At 39.6% G+C, this 21,193-nt stretch overlaps 1 protein-coding gene across 2 annotated transcripts in view; it reads left to right on the top strand.

Annotated features, from left to right (window-relative positions):
* Nucleotides 1-21,193, top strand: part of Dock1 (dedicator of cytokinesis 1) — a 477,546-nt gene that overhangs the window by 160,525 nt on the left and 295,828 nt on the right. For both annotated transcript variants that reach the window (XM_074078054.1, XM_020167338.2), the window contains exons 24-25: nt 468-538; nt 3,765-3,871. In XM_074078054.1, the coding sequence (XP_073934155.1) occupies nt 468-538; nt 3,765-3,871 (178 nt within the window). The remainder of the gene's footprint in view (nt 1-467; nt 539-3,764; nt 3,872-21,193) is intronic.

Below are 21,193 nucleotides of genomic sequence, written 5' to 3'. Positions count from 1 at the left end.
AAGAGCAAAATGATTCATAGCTAAGGAAAAACAGATACAGGGGAAGATTTTTGGAATAGAACAAAGCCACCATGTCTTAATTGTTGAATGTGGAGTGCTCTAGATGATTTCACACAGGAGTCTTCTTGGGAACAGGTCTTCTTTGGTTTTGTGAGTAGTTACGATTAAAGGAGAAAAACCACATAAAGGTTCAGCTCAAAGTATAGTCCCTTGGCCTGCAGGTGATAAATGTTGGTTTCTGATGCTATTACTTTTATTATGTGGCAACACAACCATATAAGAAATGACCAATTTCTTGGATCAGAGAATTTTTTTCTTTGCTCTGTTTTCAGTGTGGTTAGCCTTCAGCTCCTTCTGGAAGCAATCCTTCTCTTCTTGACGTTCCTGTGTTCTTCACAGGAATTGTGAGTTTGTATTAACCACTACCATCCTGCATGTAGTTCAGCCTTCTATTTTCTGGTTTGCAGGGGTCAGCGCTGAAATACTTGCCCACGATTGTCAACGATGTGAAGTTGGTGTTTGATCCCAAGGAACTCAGGTAATTAGCACCGAGGGGAACATTTGCCATGCACAGATGCTTGTTAATATGCCTTGTTTGTGGGATGCTCTGGGTTTTGTCTCCTGTCTGCATCAGTTCGTGCTCTGACCATTCTGGCATGTATGCTGCTGGATGTCATGGTGACTTTCTTTGCGAACGGTATCACCTGGCAACAGCCACAATGATATCCTTAGAAGAAGATGGTTTATGGCCTGATGGGAACGTGGCAGACATTTGGCATTTTTCACAGTTCAATATTTATGTTTCAATATGTGGGCTTTGGTTTTGTTTTAATTTTCACTGCCTAAAAAACTTAGACGGAAGCTTCCCTAATTCCTGTGTCGGCCCCTTCTGTATAACACATACAGCTTCTCTCCCTGAGCTACTGAGTGAGGGGCTCAGAGCCACAGGCAGAAGGATCAGAAGTTGTCATATAAGAAAATATTTAAACACAAGAAAACAAAAACCAAATGTGAGAGAGGTGTCATTGGACTTTTAGACTTAGCAGTGAGACTGGGGATAAAATCCTTCTTTTTAGCCCCCACCTGTCCACCCCTCAGTGTCCACACCCAGTGTTTGCTGTGTAATGTGGGTGCTGCTTCTCTCTGGGAAGTGGTGTTGGGAGCACTGGGATGCAGATGCGTGGTCTCTGCAGCCACAGGTTAGTCTAATAGCACAGCGCTCATCTGCTTTTAGCTTTGGTTTTGGTTTAACGCAGTGAACTACCTGCCTGGGGTGGCACCGTTTGTACCAGCTCTAGAAGAACTCCTAAATAGTAGTCATAGGCCGTCTCTCCCGACTGCTTTAACTGGAGAAAGGGTGGTCATCTTTCCCGCACCTTATGTCCACCCTTGGTCACTCATGCCTGGAATCGAAGGCTGAGGCTCTGTCTCTGATATGTCTGCGACTCGATATACAGCAGGGACATATTTATTTTCTGTTTCTGGGGTGTGACAACATAGTTATGCTTAGCAGGCCCTAAACAATAAATGGAGGAACAGATGGGCCCTGGGCAGTGTGTCTGCCCACTCACGTCTCTGCAAAGTCTCTTCCTTGGAGCATAGTTTTTAGAGCAGCATGGGTGCCCTCAGAAATTGTTAGAAAAACTATATCCCAAATTTGAATTAGAAACCAAGCCCATGCATTTGGTCTTAGGGCCTTCCTAGGACATCCAGTGTATATATGAGACATTCAGGGTTGGAGATTGAGAGGAAATAGAGGACCTGTTTGGTGTGGACTGTGGCTATAGTCTGGGACTCTTTCTTCTCACTGGGCTCTGGGATCAGCCACTTGCCCACAGAGAGGCACCAACGATGCTCACAAATTGGCGCTTGTACCATGTGCTTGGAGTTCCAAGGAAGTTCTGCTTCTCCAGGGCTGTGTTCCCTGCTTCTTCCCTCTGTCCTTTGTGCATATATGACTGTCCTCAATGTCTTTTGTACTGATTTATGTATATGTCTTTTCCTACTGAGAAAATCAATTCATATTTTTAGAAAACAAGTGATCATAGAAGAAAATAACTCAAACTTTAGTCCATTATCCAAAAAATAATCTGAAAGATCTGGATCCTAACACGTGTGTGCACACACACACAAACCTGAGAAGGTCAGCATTCTTTTCTTCATGACCAGACCGTGCACTTAAGACATCTTGTTTTCTATGTCATGGGGTCCTCTTCTGCATCGTAATTATTACTAACTGTGATTGTGCACGGTTCTTTGCTGGCACATCATTTATTTAAGCTGTAGCAATAGACATGACATCTATTATGTGTTTCCCCATACAAAATGAGCTTTACGCAAACCACTTCCCATGTATTAGCCAGCTAATCGTTACTACAATGGTTTGACATTGGTTCTATTTTTAGGCAAAATTTGCTCATCCATGATAACTCAGCTGCTGAGTGTCTGGTTCAAGGCCACGTTGGGCTTTTTGATTACAAAGGACGGGCCTCTCACCATTAACCTACCTGAGGGATACTGGATTGTGTCCATTTTTTTTTAATCATTATATCATATGGGAGGGTAAAATATTCTGTAACTTAATTGCTGGAAATGCCTGTTTTTTATATTATTAGGATACTCAAAGAGGTGGAATACTCGGTCTTACATTTTTTTAAAAAGATTTTGAGTAAATATTATCTAGTTATCCTCTGAAAGAGCAAACCAGCATTCTATCAGTACATTTTGCTATCTGTTTTCCCAAACTTTGCCAACAGTAGGAATAAGCATTACATAGAACTTTACAAATATGACCGATGAAATAGTTTCTTATCATTACAATTTGTATTTCTTCAGTTACTAATAAAAGGTCTTTTTAATATTCCATCATGGGTCTGTCAAACAATTGTAAAAGTAAAATTTTAAAACAGCTTCATTTAGAAATTATTCCCAAACTACAAAGTCAGGTGTTTTTTAGAGTGTTCAGTTCGATGATTTTTAGTATATTTGTAAAATTGTGTAGCTATCACCAGAGTCCAGTTTTATAGCATTTTTATTATCTCCAGAAGATCCCTTGTGCCACTCATTTTCCATCCTCTGCCCTAGACCATCACTGAAGTATCACTAGATTTATCTTTTCTGTGCATTTCGTAGAAATGGGATCATACAATATGTGGCTTCATTTATCATTGTGTTTTCAATGCACCTGCCTGTTGTAGTAAGGGTCATTGTACTTCCTTTCTTTGTATGAATTGTGCGGAATACAGTATTTTGTTTTTCCATTTTTCAGTTGATGGATATTTGGGTTGTTTCTACTTTTTGAGTACTGTGAATCATGCTTCTTTGAGTCATGTACAAATTTTCATGTGAATATTTATTTTCTTATTCTTTTTGAGTATATACCTAAGAATTGAAATTGCTGGGTCATATAGTAACTGTGTTTAACATTCTGAGGCAATGTCAAACTGTTCCAAAGTGTCTGCACCAGTTTACATTCCGGCCAGCATGGTATGAAATTTCCAGTTTCTTTACACACTCCCCAACACTTTCTATTCTCTGTCATTTGAATTATAGCTATGTTAGTGGTTATGAAGTACAATAAATAATAATTTAAACCGTTTTTTTTTTTTGGGGGGGGGATAAAATTTTGGTCAATATTGTATAAGGGGTTTTACCCAATGTGCTGGTGGCATTTCATGACTATTAAATGGCTTTGGGTCTCAGAACTGCCTTAGGTCATTGGATTGTGAATTGCTGAATTGTGTCACTTATGTTTTTCCTCATAGCAAAATGTTTACTGATTTCATCCTTAATGTCCCCACGGGTTTGCTGACCATTCAGAAGCTCTATTGCTTGATCGAAATCGTTCACAGTGACCTCTTCACACAGCATGGTGAGTGCAACCCCTGAAAATTATTAAAGTGTCACACAACTCCTTGTCTACAGGTGTGGCCCTTCTCAATTCTCTCCTACTTGCCCCAAGGACTGGAGATGGCACCCAGTTCAAACAGGTCCATTGCAAGACAGGGAGAGAGAAGGAGTCTTGCAAGAGAACAGTAATGACAAACAGTGTTGGTAATAGATCATTGAAAAGCAAAGGCCAAAGCCTGTGATTTGTAATTTCGGTGTACACCTGAGCCCGAAGATAATCAGTGTACATTGTAGCTTTTAAAATGTATGATTGTCTGTTCTGGGGAGGCAATCACTTGCTACCATTGAGATGATTACAAAGAAAAAAAATATCAAGTTTTCTTTAAATTTAGAAGTAATGGTTCTGTCCTGTTCTGCACTTGGTATTCTTTCACAGGGTTGCTTCAAACTCTGCTCAGATTAGTACGGATTCTAATGACCCCACAAACTCATTTGTCCCAAGGAACACTGTATATTTCCTTACATTATCTCCCCACCCTTTTTATTAATAATTTTCTTTCTATTTGGATAGTTGAATTAATATTTTATACTTGTCATACAGTTTTATTAAAAGCCTGAAACCTTTGTATAATTCTTCAACCTTCCTCATTTTTTGGAGGCAAATGTGAAGTCTGTAAGTCGGCATCCTGACCGAGCAGTGCAGATCTGTCCTCTCCTACTGGTGTTCAGACATTGGGCATGTCATCATTTCCTTTTGTCCCCTGTACTGTTTCAGTGAGGTGCCCTGAGTGTGGGGCAGGAGTCCCTGTTGTTACTCCTGGCTGGACTGAGAACTCACCTGGTGTCCAACTTAATCCCTGTGCTGCAGGACTGTGTTGGCCTGCTGATTTTAATCCTACTTCTTGGTTTAGTTGTATAAAATGCACTGGAATGTACACTTGTTGCTATGGCTTATTTCAAGAGAAAACATTAAGACTTTGTCTGGGTGGGGGTGTACTTTTGAAGAGGAAACATCAAACCAAGAAGTGAGTGGTTTTCTGCAGGCCAACCACACAGACCTCCTGCTGGGTCAGAAGCCCACTTCTCACTTCTGTTAAAGAAAGCCCACTTTCAAATTGTCTGGGACTTGAACCATATGACTGTAAATGGACCAGTAATCCCCGACCATGAAATCCATATTTCAGGCTTTCACTAGAGAGTTTTTTTTTTTTTTTTTTTGTGGTACTGGGGCTTGAACTCAAGGCGTTCACCTTGAGCCACTCCCCAGCTGTATTTTTGTGAAGGATTTTTCAAGGTAGGGTCTCATGAACTCTTTGCCCTGGCTGGCTTCAAACCACAATCCTCCTGATCTCTGCCTCCTGAGTAGTTAGGATTAGAGGCGTGAGCCTTGGGTACCTGGCCAAGACTAGGTTTTTTTTTTTTTTTTTTTTTTCTTTTATTATTCATATGTGCATACAAGGCTTGGTTCATTTCTCCCCCCTGCCTCCACCCACTCCCTTACCACCCACTCCCCCCCTCCCCCCCCAATACATTTTGCCCTTATTTCTAATTTTGTTGTAGAGAGAGTATAAGCAATAACAGGAAGGGACAAGGGTTTTTGCTGGTTGAGATAAGGATAGCTATACAGGGTATTGACTCAAATTGATTTCCTGTGCATGGGTGTTACCTTCTAGGTTAATTCTTTTTGATCTAACCTTCTCTCTAGTACCTGGTCCCCTTTTCCTATTGGCCTCAGTTGCTTTTAAGGTATCTGCTTTAGTTTCTCTGCATTGAGGGCAACAAATGCTAGCTAATTTTTTAGGTGTCTTACCTATCCTCACCCCTCCCTTGTGTGCTCTCGCTTTTATCATGTGCTCATAGCAAGACTAGGTTTTGACTGATCCATTCCCCAGGTGCCTTCCAAGGCCTGGGGACATATGGGCTTAAGGAAAGGATGTTAAACAGGTGATATTAGGGACTCTGCTTCTACATCATTTTCATGGTGACCACCCAGAGCATATGAAGTCCTCGAGAGTTTTGTATCTAGGTTTTATAAGGTACATTATTACTGTTCCATCTCCCAGACATCCAGTGACAGTTTGACTACATGCATGCACACATACCCTCTCACTGCCACTGCCACCATCAGTATTTTCTCTGACTTAATAACTGTTGCCAAGTTAAAAAATTAGAGGTTCATGCCTCTGTTCCCAGCTGCTTGGGAGGTGGACATCTGGACAATTGTAGTTTGAGGCTCACTTGGGGTTGGGGGGTAGTTAGCAAGACCTCATCTCAACAAATAAGCTGCACTGTGTGTGTACCTGTAATCTCAGCTATGAGGGGGGCATAGGTAGGAAGACAACAGTTCAGGCTGGCTTGTACAAAAGTGCAAAACCCTATTAAAAAAATAACTGAAGCAAAAGGATCTTGGAATTCTGACTCACGTCTCAGAGCAACTGACTGGGAAGCAGAAGGCCCTGAGTTCAAACTCGGGTACTTCCAAAAACCCCCATACAAACAACAAAAGAGATTTTTCAAAGAACTAAGGCATTTTTTGGGACATAAGAGCATTCATCGCAAAGGGAATGTGCGGGCCATTGTGGAACTGTTGGTGTATTCAAAGGGTGGAGGGTTTACAGGGTGAGGGGATTGCATTAGATACTTGAAGCATTAATCTTTGGTCGTACAGTGGCTTCCGTCCAGGGTAGAGCAGAGACAGTTGCTAGGCAGATGTCCTTGTTGAATTAGTTTGTTTAAGGCTGTGGTAGCCTCTGTGCAGGCTTGTGGCTCTGCAAGAGTCTTTCTGATGGTTGCTGTCAGATAGTCATGCTCCAGCATCTCTCCCTCCTAACCTCACTGCTTGACTTACTGGTCTTTGATAGGGTTGACATGAGCAACTCCATTTTGATTTTGACAACTTTCATATTTCTTTCATGTTCTCCCCTTTTGATCAAGATTTTTCTCTGAAAACATAGTCATGCCATAGTTAGAATTTGTCTCTCATTGCTGGGATGGATGTTTCCTGGTTGTTGGTCGAGTCCCACATTGGAGTGGGGAATGATTGGTGACTGGGAATCAGTGTCAAATGTTTGTAGCCACATTTAGCAATGAAGAGGTTATAGAAGTAGTGGGTCTCAGGTGAAGATCACTGGAGTCCATTGTTCAGTTCAGTTCTCTCTGTTCTGCAGGAGGTGTGTGTCACCGCAAAGCACTGCACCAGGTTATTTTGTTAGGAGTTTTACTTCCGCAGAATTTTGACAGGCAGCAGGTACAAGGTTTATAAAATGAGCTTACTTTTACCAGAAAATTGTACTTTAGAGTACTTAACTCTTTTTAAAAAATAAATCTGATTCCAAATGTTTGAAGAGGAATTAATACTTTTGATGGCAAAAGACTCAGGATAACCATGGTTAAAATTTGGTGAGCATTTAGCAATTGACAAGAGATGTTAGGTATTTTTATTGCATACAACATTTTGAGATAGCAGTCATGACTGAGAGCATTACACTGGGACCATCAGACTTTTGTAAATTTTACATAATCTGTAGAATATCTATATTAATAGTAATATCAAACATCACTACTCAGTAGTAGTCATTTACTTAGTCAGTTATGAGCCAGATTTAACTAGAGGTGTAATCACTCGTGAGACTTAAAACAAATAGATGCTTAAGAAACCTTAACTCTGTTAAGATTCTGTTTTTTCTAAGCAAATAAGCTAATAAAGACAGCAGGAATTATCTTGATAAAACATTAAGTCTTTCTTCCCTAAGCCAGTTTTTATAACTCTTACCAAGAACAGATCAATATGTTAAGAAACTCTTGCTGCTTTAAAGATAGAGAAGTAGATTCTGGTTTTATGTCAGTGTGTTAATGTTTAATTCTTAAAACAGCCTATATTTTAAAAAAATTATACCTATCTTGAATGCACATAAATTTCCTTTATGAGATTTGGCCTTCGCAAATGTTCTGTGGCTTCCTTAGCACCATGGCAGTTGGTTAAAGTCTTTAGTTTTGCTCCATTATTCTTTTTTTCCCTTTTGGAACAATCCAGCCATTCTACTTTTGAACAAAAATTTTTATTTTGCCTAAAAATCATGTTTCATTCAAAAAACATCTTCTAAACCCTTCTCAATGGAAATACACTCTTGTTCTTTAGGACTTTTTTTTTCTTTTGTATTTCTATGCACTTCACTCTTTTCTGTCTTGTTTGCTTTCTCACATTTATACTTTAAAATATTCTTTAATAATCTTCAAATTTAGATAAAATCGATCCTCTTTTTATTAGAAAATATATTTGTCCTTTCATGTTTTTTTCTTACTAAATCAAAACAAATGTTAATATTTCCTGTATTTTTGTGGTGGTACTAGGATTTGAACTCAGGTTTAAGAAGCCAAGATCATTTTAATTTCTATTTAGAAACATTTATTTTATCTACATTTACCTCATTTACTTATTTTTAGTGATTATTCCTAGGTTAGTTATGAAAACTGAGATAGCATTTAAACATAGTCATTATTTAAAATTTTTTTGTTAAAGAAAAACTATAAGCAGTAAATTGCTGTACTTTACACACAGTTAGTAGTGGACCCTCCATTGTATTCTTTTTTGTGTATTTGTTCTTAGATAAAATTTATACTATTATGATCTTAAACATCTAACAGAGATAAATACAACTCTGTCTAACTATGAAATCCAGACAAAAATGTTGGCTAAAAATTCTGAAGACAACTTTATTTTACCAACAAATTCATGAGATACAGTAATGTAGCCAAATAAATTTTCCAGTTTATAGAATGACAGTTGAATCCAAATTACATTTATGAATAAATGGAGATAGTTAAGGCCACCCATTCATATAGCCAGACTTTTTAATTTTTATTTACAGTTTTATGAAGGGTGTGGATCAAATTTTCAGGTAAGGCTGTTTCCATAGTAGTGTGGTTTTTACAAGTCTCTTTTGATAGCCTGTTGTCCTTCGCTGCTTTTCATCCTCAAAATGAGTCAGGAGTTAAGTATTACATGTTTGGATTTTAGCTATGACTAACTGAAACAAGAGACTTCCAAGCAGTATCTAATAACAAAAGTATGTTGGTATACCACACAAGTCAACAGATTCAAAATTGGCAGAGGAAAGAAGGAGATAGACCTAAAAATCCGGCACATGCTAACCCTGTAATTATAGTTTAAGAATTACCAGAGGGGTCCTCACAAGAAAATTCTAGGCATGCAGATCAAACAAAAATATTAAGGTAGGTGTGAAGAATTGAAATAAACCATCAGAAACCTGTTCAAATGTTACCATGAGCTCTCTTAAATTAAAAGTGAATGAGAAATCCTTGCACAAGAGGGCAACTCTGGTGGAACCTTGTGCACAATTGTTGCTGGGACTTCTGGGGGCAGCTGACCTTGCTGGGTTTGAGTTAAACTCTGTCCAGTGCTGCTGCAGGAGCAAACTTCACTCAGAAAACAAAGGGTACCAGCCAAAAGACCCTTCTTTGGAGTATTTGCCCCAAAGTATTGCCTTTAGGAGGTCTGCCTTAATTCTTAATGAAAGATTCCTTCCAAAACACCAAAATAACATCATCAGAGAGCCTCTACCAAAACAGAGGAGTCTCCATCTGAGAGAAGACTGAACAAATCTGAAGAAGGCTGGAATGGAAAGGGGAGCACAAAAGCTGGCTCCAGGAGACAGTGATTCTCTCTGAAGGTGGTTTGGTTCTGGTCAGCCTAAAATAAAGACCAAATGAAAAACCAGTAACATTGAGAATCTTCAGAGAATATTTTTTGGGGCAGAGTAGAGTATTGTAATCAGAATGCTATGCAACAATAAACCATGGGCTTATGCACAGAGGTTGAAGCAAAGGGAGGTTTTTGTCATTGTTGTTAGTTTGTTTTGTTTTGTTCAAACAGGGTTGTAGTCCAGGCTGACTTGGAACTCACTGTGTAGCCCAAAATGGCCTTCAACTCACAGTCCTCCTGCCTCAGCCTCACCAGGGCTGGGAGTGCAAATATGTGCCAGCACACTTGGTGCAAGGTGAAGTTTGTAGAGGCAGAAATGAGGGTTACATCAGATACATGAGCAATAATCCTTGGCCACAGTGATCAATAACAAGGTTGCATCAGTCTGAGGTTGAATAGACAGATGATAGGGAGGGTGTCCTTGGAGAGCAATTTTTGAGTTTGTCGTGGCCACTGTTCAGGCTTGTGGTTTTGGCAGGTTTTGTGACAGTTCCTATCAGTAATCATGTGTAAGAACCCCTCCTCCCTAAGTTTTATTTACTTGTTTTTGATTTAAGTTGACAGCAGCGACTCCACTTTGTTTGAGGGTTTTCACTGCTATTATCAGTGGTCAATGAATAACAATTGCCAGTAAATTGTCAATGTATTGTCCTTAACTTCTATTGAATGTTGATATAAAGAAGACCTTTTTAGGACACATATTTGCATATTTTGAATTTTCTTTTGTGAACCTTCATTCTATATTTATTTAATTCTCTTTGAATAAGGAACTAAAACATGTTCAATTAAAAATACTTAATATACCAATTCTTTTAGGAATGTATTCAAGACCACTTTTCTCCCCCTGTGGAAACTTTCTTTCTTTAGCTAGTAGAAAGCTCGAAGGGGATCTCACTATTTCCTCTGGTAATGGTCTCAGCCTGCGGTTTGATGATCGGGTCTTCATCTTTACTATGCACCATTTGTTTTCACTCTTGGTCTATAGACTTTCTCAGGTCCTCTTTTGCAACTATCCAGCATGTAGGAGATGTTTAGCTTGGCTTCACAAGGACTTACCAGGTAATCGAATACTATGAAATGATCTTTTTTTTTTTTTTACATTTTTATTTATTTATTAAAAATTTTTGGTGGTACTGGGGATTGACCTTAGGGCTTCACCTTGCTAGATAAGGTACTCTACCACTTGAAGCCTGCCCACCACACTTTGCTTTGTTTAGTTTGTTTTTTCAGAGAGGGGCTCCTATTAACTTTACCCAGGTTGGCTTCACTCCACAACCGTTCTCCCACCATCTCCTGAGTAACCGGTACCACAGGCACGTGCCACCACACCGACCTTATTTTTGGGTCTTGGTTAACTTTTGCCTGGGCTGTCCAGGAAGTGCAGTGTTCCTGCTTCCACCTACCGATAGCTGGGATTGCATGCATGTCACCATTCTCGGGCTCATCTATCTTTTTTTTTTATCTTTATAATAGTTTTCTTTTTTTTCTTTTATTATTCATATGTGCATACAAGGCTTGGGTCATTTCTCCCCCCTGCCCCCACCCCCTCCCTTACCACCCACTCAGCCCCCTCCCTCCCCCCCCAATACCCAGCAGAAACTGTTTTGCCCTTATGTCTAATTTTGTTGAAGAGAGAGTATAAGCAATAATAGGAAGGGACAAGGGTTTTTGCTGGTTGAGATAAGGATAGCTATACAGGGCATTGACTCACATTGATTTCCTGTGCGTGGGTGTTACCTTCTAGGTTCATTCTTTTTGATCTAACCTTTTCTCTAGTTCCTGGTTCCCTTTTTCTATTGGCCTCAGTTGCTTTTAAGGTATCTGCTTTAGTTTCTCTGTGTTGAGGGCAACAAATGCTAGCTAGTTTTTTAGGTGTCTTCCCTATCCTCACCCCTCCCTTGTGTGCTCTCACTTTTATCATGTGCTCATAGTCCAATCCCATTGTTGTGTTTGCCCTTGATCTAATGTCCGCATATGAGGAAGAACATACGATTTTTGGTCTTTTGGGCCAGGCTAACCTCACTCAGAATGATGTTCTCCAATTCCATCCATTTACCAGCGAATGATAACATTTCGTTCTTCTTCATGGCTGCATAGAATTCCATTGTGTATAGATACCACATTTTCTTAATCCATTCGTCAGTGGTGGGGCATCCTCATCTATCTTTTTAAAAACGAAATTAGGATTTGATTTTTCATTAACATAAAATGCTGACATAAACGTTTTCATTACATTTCCCTAGTGATATGATACACTTCGACCAAATTCACTGTTTTTTACTCTATCTCCCCTCCCACATTTTCAGTGTTTAATGGGTTTCGTTTTATATATATGTATGTATAATATAAATATTTAACATAGCATATAGTACTCCAGTCAGGCTCACCCCAGTCCCTCTTCTTTCCTCCTTCTCCCTCCTTCTGATTCCCCTAACGGATAGGACCCCTTTTATTCTCAAGCCCTATTTATTGTTGTTATTATTATTATTATTATTATTTTAGGTTTAGATTCTACATATGAGCAAGAACGTGCTGTATTTGACTTTTTGAGCTTGACTTTTCTTGCTCAACATGGTGTTCTTCAGTTCCATCCACTTTTCTGAAAACAACAGAATTTCATTCTGTATAGCTGAATCATACATACTCTATTTTGTGTATAAACCTCTTTTTTTAATGCGTTTATCAGCGTGGGCGCTTGCCTGATTTCATAGCTTGATTGTTGTGAAGACTGCTGCCGTGAGCATGGCTTGTGTGGGTGTCTCTGTTGTAGGTTGACTTACACTCCTTTAGATGTATGTCCAGGAGTGGATTAGCAGGGTCATAAAGTAGTCCTATATGCAGCTTTTGAGGAAGTGCCATATCGATTTCATAGTGGTTGCAGTAATTTACATTCCCGCCAAAATGTATAAGGGTTCCTTTCCTTCCACATCCTTGCCTGCATTTATTCTTGCTTCTTTTTTTTTTATTGATAGCCATTCTGACTGGGTTGAGATAGAATCTCAGTTTCATTTTGATTTGCATTTCCTTTATGGCCAAAGATATTGAGCATTTCTTCATGTGTTTATTGGCCGTTTGTACTTCTGAGAACACTCTGTTCAGTTCATTTTTCCATTTATTGTCCTTCAGTGTTTAATTTTTTGAGCTCTTTGTATTTTCTGGATGTGAATCCTTATATCTGATGAATACCTGGCAAAGATTTTCTCCCATTCTGTGGGTTGTCTCTTCATTTTGGTAATTATTTCCTTTGATGTACAGAAACTTAAATTTGATGCATCCCCAATGTCAGTTCTCGCTCTTATTTCCTATGCAATTGGAGTCCTATTAATAAAAGTGTTGCCTGTGCCTATGTGTTCAAGTTTGTTCCCTATGTTTTTCTGCAGTACTTTCACAGTTTCAGATCTTTCCTTAAGGTGTCTGATCCATTTTAGTGAGCTCTGGAATCTAGGTGAGTGACTAGAATCTAGTTTTTGTGGTGTTCATGTGGATATTCAGTTTTCTCAGTACCATTTGTTGAAGACACATTGCATGTTGGATACATTTTATCCAATGCATATTTTTGGCTCCTTTGTCAAAAATCAGATGGGTTTGGCTGTATGGGTTTATTTCTGAGTCTCCTATTCCATTGGTCTACATGTCTATTTTTGTGCCTTTACCGTGATGTTTTTATTACTATGGCCCTATAGTATAAGTTGAAGTAAGATATTGTGATACCTACAGCATTGCTCTTTTTGCTCAGAATTTCTTTTGCTACTTGAGAAATTTAGCATTGATGTTTCTATTTTTGTGAAGACTAATACTGGGTTTTGATGGAGATTGCATAGAATCTATAGATTGCTTTTGGTCATAGAGCAATTTTCACCACATTACTTCTGCCAAACCATGAATATGGGAGGTCTTTTGTTCTTCTAGTGTCTTCTTCAGTTTCTTTAGTGTTTTATAGTTTTTATTGTAGAGGTTTTCCTTAGTTAAGTTTATTCCATGTTTTTTTAATTTAGTTGTTTTGTTTTGAGGATATTGTGAATGGGATTGTCTTCCTCATTTCTTTTTATTTTTTCTTCTTTATTCTGTATTTTTTTAAAATTTTCATATTGTTTTATCAGAGGTACTTTGTGACATATATATTTTGCAATATATCATAGTTGATTTCTCTCCCTCCATCATTTTATCCTCTCTGCCACCTTATTTCTTTTTCATCTCGTTCATTGTTGATCTTTAGAAAAGCTACTGAGTTTCGTATGTTGACTTTGTATCCTGCCACGTTGCTGAAAGTTTATTAGACATATGAGGTTTTGGTGGAGTTTTTAGTCTTCCAAATGTAAGATCATATTACCTGCAAATACAGGAAAGTTGATTTCTTCCTTTCCTCTTTGTATCCCTTTCATTTCTTTTTTTTTTTTTTGCCTTGCTACTCTGGCTAGGAATTCAAACACCATATTGAATAAGAGTGCAGAGAGTGGACACATTTTTCTCATTCCTGAATTTGTAGGGAATGGTTTTAGTTTTTCCCCATTTAGGATGATGTTGTCTATAGGGTTGTTACAAACAACCTTTAGTTTGCTGAGCTATGTTGCTCCTGTTCATACTTTCTTCAGAGCATTAATCAAGAAAGGATGTTGAATTTTGCCATAGGCATTTTCTGTGCCTATTGAGAAGATCATGGTTTTTTTTTTTTTTTTTGTCCTTAATTCTGTATTACATTTATTGACTTGCATATTGTAAACCATCCTTGCATCTCTGGAACGAAACCAACTTGTTTATCATTCTTAACATTGTTCTTTTGAGTTCATTGTTTAAGATTCATCCACTTCACTGTTGTTTAAGTTCTTTATTATGGAATTGTTTACTTTTGGAAGCAACTTTTGTTGCCTTGTTTTTTCATATTAGTTGTGTTTCTATGTTGGGATTTATACATCTGAGGACAAATTTTTGTTGGGGGTTTTATTCTCCTTTGTCCTTTCAGTTAAAATATTCGCAATATTTAGGCAGGACTGAGTAGTGACTGGGCTGTGGTATGTTGTCTCACCAATGGACTTGGGTGTGTGTGGCTCAGTAGTGAAGCATTTGCTCTCTGTGTTCAAGATGCTGGATCTGGATCTCCTACTCCACACAGGGAGAAGAAGATTATCTGTGGAACTAGTAACAGTTGATAGCTACACCCAGTATGAGAATACAGTAATTCCTAATTAAGAACAATCACCACCACTGCTCTACTGTCTTCATAAGAATAAAAGAACAAAGATAATACTGCAGTGACTAGGCAGACATTAGTTAACAAGGGTAGTATGGGATGAAGATAGTAGGGATAATCCTAGTGAATAGTACCAGATATATGGTATAATAAGGATGGAAAGCAGGTAGATAGTGTGTATGTGTGTGTGTGTGTTGGGGATATAATGAGAAAGAAAGAAATAGAAAATATCTTGCAAAAGGTATCGTGAGAAAGAATAGAGTAATGATAAGAACAGCAATCTAGACATGTAACGATGTGCCAAAAATAATGACAACACAGAAGGATTGTGGATGGGGGAATCAAGAATAAAAATGAGAGAGAACTACTCTAATTGTGGACAAAAAGAAATTGGGAGGATGATAGGAGAAGTAGTCAGAAGATGTAGATAAAAATTGAATGCTAATAGTGGGTGTTGTCACTCATGTATGACTACCAAAGAAAAGGAGGAAGCAATAAAAAAGAACAAAAAAAAGTAAGCAAGCAAGAAAACACACAAAAAAGTTCCCCAAACGAACAACCCAAAGAGACAAAAACAAATAGTCAATATTTTTTTCATCATTGAGGAGCAACATGGCCTCCCCAAAGTATTTTATTTTATTAATTTTTAAAAAAAATCTGAACCAGTTAATCCAAAAAGGGGGCTCTTTGGTTTGGAGAAGTGGCTCAGTGGAAGAGTATTCACTCAGTACCTTGAGCCAGGCAGGGCCCTGGAAAAGAAAAGTCAACTTAAAATTCTTGTTGCAAGTTCCTTTCCTGTCTCTGAGGGGCTGGGCTCCTAACTTCCCAAAACTTTCATACCCCACTTGACCTGTGGCATCCTCCATGTCTCCCAGGCCCCCACAGCTCACACACTGTTCCCTAGACCAGTGTGTCTCCCAGGCCAGGTTCTACAGTGCTGGGCTCTGGGTTTGCTGACAGTCTCCACAATCATGCCACTTTGGTCTATGTCAAGACTTCCAAAGTGTACATGCAGTTAGCGGCAGGGCTGTGCTGACTTCAGGACTCGGGATTACTTTGACAAGGTTGGTGTGGTCCCATCAGTTGGAAGTTCCCTACAGCAGAGTTTGGCCAGTGTGGCCTGGGGAACCTAGAGGCCACAACCATAGCCACACTTACCAGACTCTCCTGGCCTTCTCCAGACTCCACCTATTCCAGGCTCACTGTTGAGCACCCGCTGGCATCTGCTGGTGTGTTAGGTAGGTACTGGCCCAATCAAATCTACTGTGCTGACAATCTTGATTTCCTGAGCTCTTCTGGAGGATTTTTGGTGTGCAAATAGCCATTCACCTTGGTGTCTGTGTGAGGAGAGATGCCGGAGATGTTACTTAGCCTCCATCTTGCTCCAAAGCTAGGAATTTAATTTAATAGCAAATCATCCCCAACATAGTAAATGAGATTGTATGAAATACATGAATCCAAAATTACTATGTGCTTAGTGAACCATAATTAGCCTCAAGCTTTGTATCTTACATTCTGCTGTTCCAGAATTGTCCAGTCAGTAGTAGCTATCTAAGCCATAATCAGCAGTCCAAATGTGCTTCTGAAAACATAGTGGCTTTAGGAATCTTTCTGGGTAAGAATAGCAAAGACAGCCCCAATTGTTCTCATCTGCAAGCTCTCTGCTTCTTCAAAGCAGCTGATGCTATCTTACCTCCTTGTCAGAAAAGATTCATCAGCTGAAATCTTCTGGCTGGTCTGTTCTGACAAAGATGCCATTACTTTTACAAAGTATTTTGTGCCTCATTTGTATAAATATTTAAAGTCAAGCCATTTTCTGATGAGATATGATAGTTGTGATTTTCATGCTTTCTTCTATTTCTTGTTAAATTATAAAAAATATAGTTGTTTTTGTCCTGTTTCCTGATCTCAGTGGAATCTGTCAAATGAGCTCTCTGTGTGTCTAGATTCTTAGAACGTGGTGTAAGTAGAGTTAGCTGCCTGTGTTACTGAGTATGCTAGTCCATGGTGAGTGGCTCTAAAGTGTGTGGTCAGAGTGTCTAAGTCCTCAGCGTTCTGTGGGTGCTCCAAGATGGATGTGTAGGTCTCACATACCTTCCTCAGCATGTATGCTCCCTCTCACTAAATGAAACCTACTACCCTGACTCATTTCTTTCCAGTCTTGACCAAGAATGAAGTCAACCTACTTGAGAACAAAGAAAATGATGTGTTTTTAGTGTTAGGTAGAAAAACAGGTTCTAGCTGTCTTGGAAAATGGCTCTAGGTTTTGTACAATGATAAATATATTTATAGATTTATACCCCATAGGTGATTACAAATTACATGGCTTCATAGTCAGCAGTTGTGATTTTTGCTGGAAAAGCTAAGTTGTCTTGTAAGGAAGAGATGGGTGTGGTGGTCTTATTCTCTGGGTAGTTTGGGAGAAGGGGTTTGTTGTATAAAAGGTCAGCAGAGGTGAACGATGTTTCTGGAAACTGAGATTTGGCATAGTCTGAAGGTCAGCATGCACGTGAATAGGTGGGGTGTGATGGGTATTGTTTGTGTCCCCTTTCAAAGATTCAGCTGGGGACCTGTCTCACCCCAGATTTAACTGTGCTTCTGGTCACCATTGATGGGTCCTGAACCAATGCCACTCCATCTTGTCTTTTGCTGTTGTTGTTGTTATTGGGGTGGTGCTGGGGATCAAACCCAGGCAGGGCCTTGCACATTGCTAAGTTAGCTCTGTACCACTGAGGTACATCCTCAACCCTCAACCATTTTGATTTTCTTCTTGACTCAGCTCCCTAGATACTGCCTTGCAGTAGTCTCACTTGAATGGTGATGAGCCATGGATTCTGACACTGAAGTTTTTCCCCTGCAGAAAAGCCACTGGGGTTCCCATGAAGCTGGCAGTGCTCTGGTTGTTTACAATCTCATCTTTTTCTACTCTCCCTCTTTGAGATGTGAAAACAGAGATGCATCCAGTGGAGTTTGCTGGGCTAACAGTAGGCATGTCTTTTGGCACAGAGGGTTGCACTGGGTTCCAGCCTGTATGAAACCGACTTGACTGAGGACAGTGTCCCAGTGAGTGCTGTCACAGCCACCCTCTGCTGACAGAGGAGTCCAGCCTTCCTTTTCTTTTTATTGTATCCCAGCTCAAGGGTAGCATGATCCTCACCCACATGGGGGAGAGTGTGGATTTGCTTCACTCCATCAACCAGTTAAAATGCTCATCCCAGACATACCCAGAAATGTTTCATTGGGTATCTGTGTGTTCTGTGCCCATCACTGGACTCACAAAGTTAACCTATCACAGAGAGCTTTCGCTGAGAGGCACTCTGGGCCCCTAGAAGAGCACTCTGGTGCTCTTCATGGCAACCTCCCCCTGCTACTGCCATGTGAAATCATTGTGTTCTTCTTCTATTTTTTGCTTGTCTTCTATGTTCCCTCCCTATATTGAGAGCCACCCAAATAGATCCTTGTTCATCTTGGTTTGCTCTATTACTGGCAACTAGAGCCATGTCTACTTACCTTCCCCACACTCCTACAATACACATTTGTCCAATGATGGAGATGCACAAAGACATTCCAAGTCAGCACATGGCCAGCCCCACACATCTGTGGTTCACTTGTCCTCAGGGAGAGGGTTGGGTGCTCATATGGGAATGATGGCATTTCCTCCTGGTTTTGGTTCTGAATGGCATGATCATGGATGAGCAGGGGGATTTCTTTGAGGAGGGGTAACATGGGGAGTGCCCCATATCCAGATTAGGTTCACTTTGATTCTGACCTCCTAATTTCCCAGGTTTGTGGAAATATGAGAAGAGAGGATATAGTTCAAGTCTACCTCTGGATTCAACATGTCCTCTGGAGAAAAATATGGCAAATTTCCAACATATTGAAAAGTGGAGAAAAGGCTGTAAAGCACACTCATGTACCCATCACCCATCTTCAACAATTCTGAACCCATGGTCAAACTTTATCTGTGAGCCCCTTGTCTAGATATTGGGAAGCAATCATGGCATTGCCTTAGGGTGGTAATACTCAGTGAGTGGCATTGTTCCTTAGTGGGAGGGTGTGTGTTAGGGCTGTTCCCTGTGCTGACATCCCCCATCCACTTTGGATACCCTGTTTCTGCTCCTCTGCTGAGGTGAAGGGCCTTTTGCTCGTTAGCATGCTGTGCGTGAGAGCCAGTGAACGGGTGGTAATGGCTTCTGAGCCTGGTCTCTCGATGTGACTTGACTACTTGAAAGCTGGCTAAATAGGTTATGTGCTGCACAAAAAGATGACTCTTGCATATAATCTGTGGTGTGGAGCGAGCAAATTTTTAAAGCAAGATACAAAGAGAAGGAAAGGTCGGCGCTTCATGATTTGTGCATTTGTAGCTTTGTTCCCATGTGATTGTATTTTGCCCACGTAGTTGACAAAAGCTGTGAAAATTAAAGCTTAAATCCTATTATAGAAAGAAAAAGTTTCTGTGTAATTAAATTAAACACTAGAACACCGAGGATTTATGCCCACGAATATGTTTTACACTAATGGTATAGAAATTGGGAAAAAAATGAATCAAACCTGGCTCGCATTAACTTTGAAGTTAGTCAAGAGCATGGTCTATACTTTGAGTGAAGTTGAGTGTGCTGCTGGCACGTGTGTCTTTATTGACATGCACCCCTTTTCCCTACTGCTCTGAATCCCAGACCTTTGGGAATCTTCTTCCCGTTAACACTGAATAATTTCTTTCTTTTTCAAGATGTGATCTTTCCATATTCCCATGTTGACAGTGCAGGTGGATCTTCTTCCAAACTTTTCAAAAATGATGTCCTGTGTTTGTTTTTGGGGAGGAGCAGAAGAGTAGATGAGTCATGGTTGGAAGATTTAGAGAGCTTAGTGAAAGTCTCTCCCTTTTGGTCTTTTTTATTTTTTTTTTCATTTTTCTTTTATTATTCATATGTGCATACAAGGCTTGGTTCATTTCTCCCCCCTGCCCCCACCCCCTCCCTTACCACCCACTCCGCCCCCTCCCTCTCCCCCCCCTCAATACCCAGCAGAAACTATTTTGCCCTTATTTCTGATTTTGTTGTAGAGAGAGTATAAGCAATAATAGGAAGGAACAAGGGTTTTGCTGGTTGAGATAAGGATAGCTATACAGGGCATTGACTCACATTGATTTGGCAGTAGTTTAATATCCTTGGCAGCTCTTTGGTTTGCTTGCTTGTTTTTGTTGTTGCTATTGTTTTCCTGGTGGTTGGAATCCTCCCTGTGAGCAGGAGTGGGAAATGTGCCATTCCTTCAAGCTCTGGCATCTTTTGCCCTTTCTCTTTGATGTACCAAACAGGCTCCTTTTCAGCACTCCATCAGTCTTGCAAGACTTCACTCCTCTTCCATTTTTTGAGCAATATGGGGCTGTTTAAAAACATAGGCCGAAAGAGTTTAAATTATTTTTTTCGTCTTTCTCTTCAAGGCAAATGATTATTCTAGTAGTGGGTGAAGCAGAGCAAAAATCCTTGCTAATGGTGACAGCATTAGTCACAGCAGCCCTTTAAAGCCTGAAGGCAACACCCCGATACCTATGGGGACTTGCTATTAGGAAATATTGAAGTAAGGTTTCCCCTTTCACAGTGATTGTGTCCAAAATAGAAAATTCATATCTCTAAAAGTTGCCCTGTTAATCAATTTCTTTTGCTTTAAATCAAACACGAGAAAAGCTGCCTGTTTAATGCAGACCTGTAATAGAATATACCTTCTTAATGCTTATCCATAAACAAATCAAAATAATATCTCTTGAGCTTCTTCTGTGGCGGAAAATAGATCTTAAACCAGAGCTTCTCTTGAGCAGTTTTGTTAACTTGATGAATGTTGTACAGATAGAAAAATTGGGGTTGGGGCTAATTTTGCAAGAGTCACCTAATGTACCACTCATACAGCATTCTGGAATACTTTAATTAGATAGCTGTGCTGATGACTTCTAATGAATGTTGCCAGCTGTGAACCCTGAAGACTAACTCTTTTAAATAATGGTGGAATGTACACATCATTTTCTCTTCTATTCTTTTCATGCCTCTAGAAAATGCTTATCTTTATCTGTTATGTGGTACCTTCTCTTTCCCTTACTCTATCTCTCTGTATATCTTTCATTATATGTGTTTTTGAAAAGACCATTTGTTAAAACAGTAGAGGCTTTGGGGGGAATGGCTTATTGAATCTAGAAGGGTGAACTCAATCTCAGTTTCTTAATTATATCCATTTCACTCCCATCATAATTTATTGATCACCTACCATGTGCTCAGGACTGTGGTTTAGCGAATTTGGATTCCTCTGAGAGTCTTCAGAGACACTAGCTTAAATATGTAGACTTGAAAAAGAGTAATTATCTCAATTTATAGACAAGGACATCAGAGTTAAGTAAGAAACCCTGTCTGTAAGCAAAATCTTAGGCAGGGAGCTGTCTACCACCA

Source organism: Castor canadensis, chromosome 7, assembly GCF_047511655.1.
Source record: "Castor canadensis chromosome 7, mCasCan1.hap1v2, whole genome shotgun sequence".
In the NCBI taxonomy this organism is placed as follows: Eukaryota; Metazoa; Chordata; class Mammalia; order Rodentia; family Castoridae; genus Castor; species Castor canadensis.
Note: the sequence above shows the minus strand (reverse complement) of the source record. Positions and strands in the feature narration are given on the sequence as shown.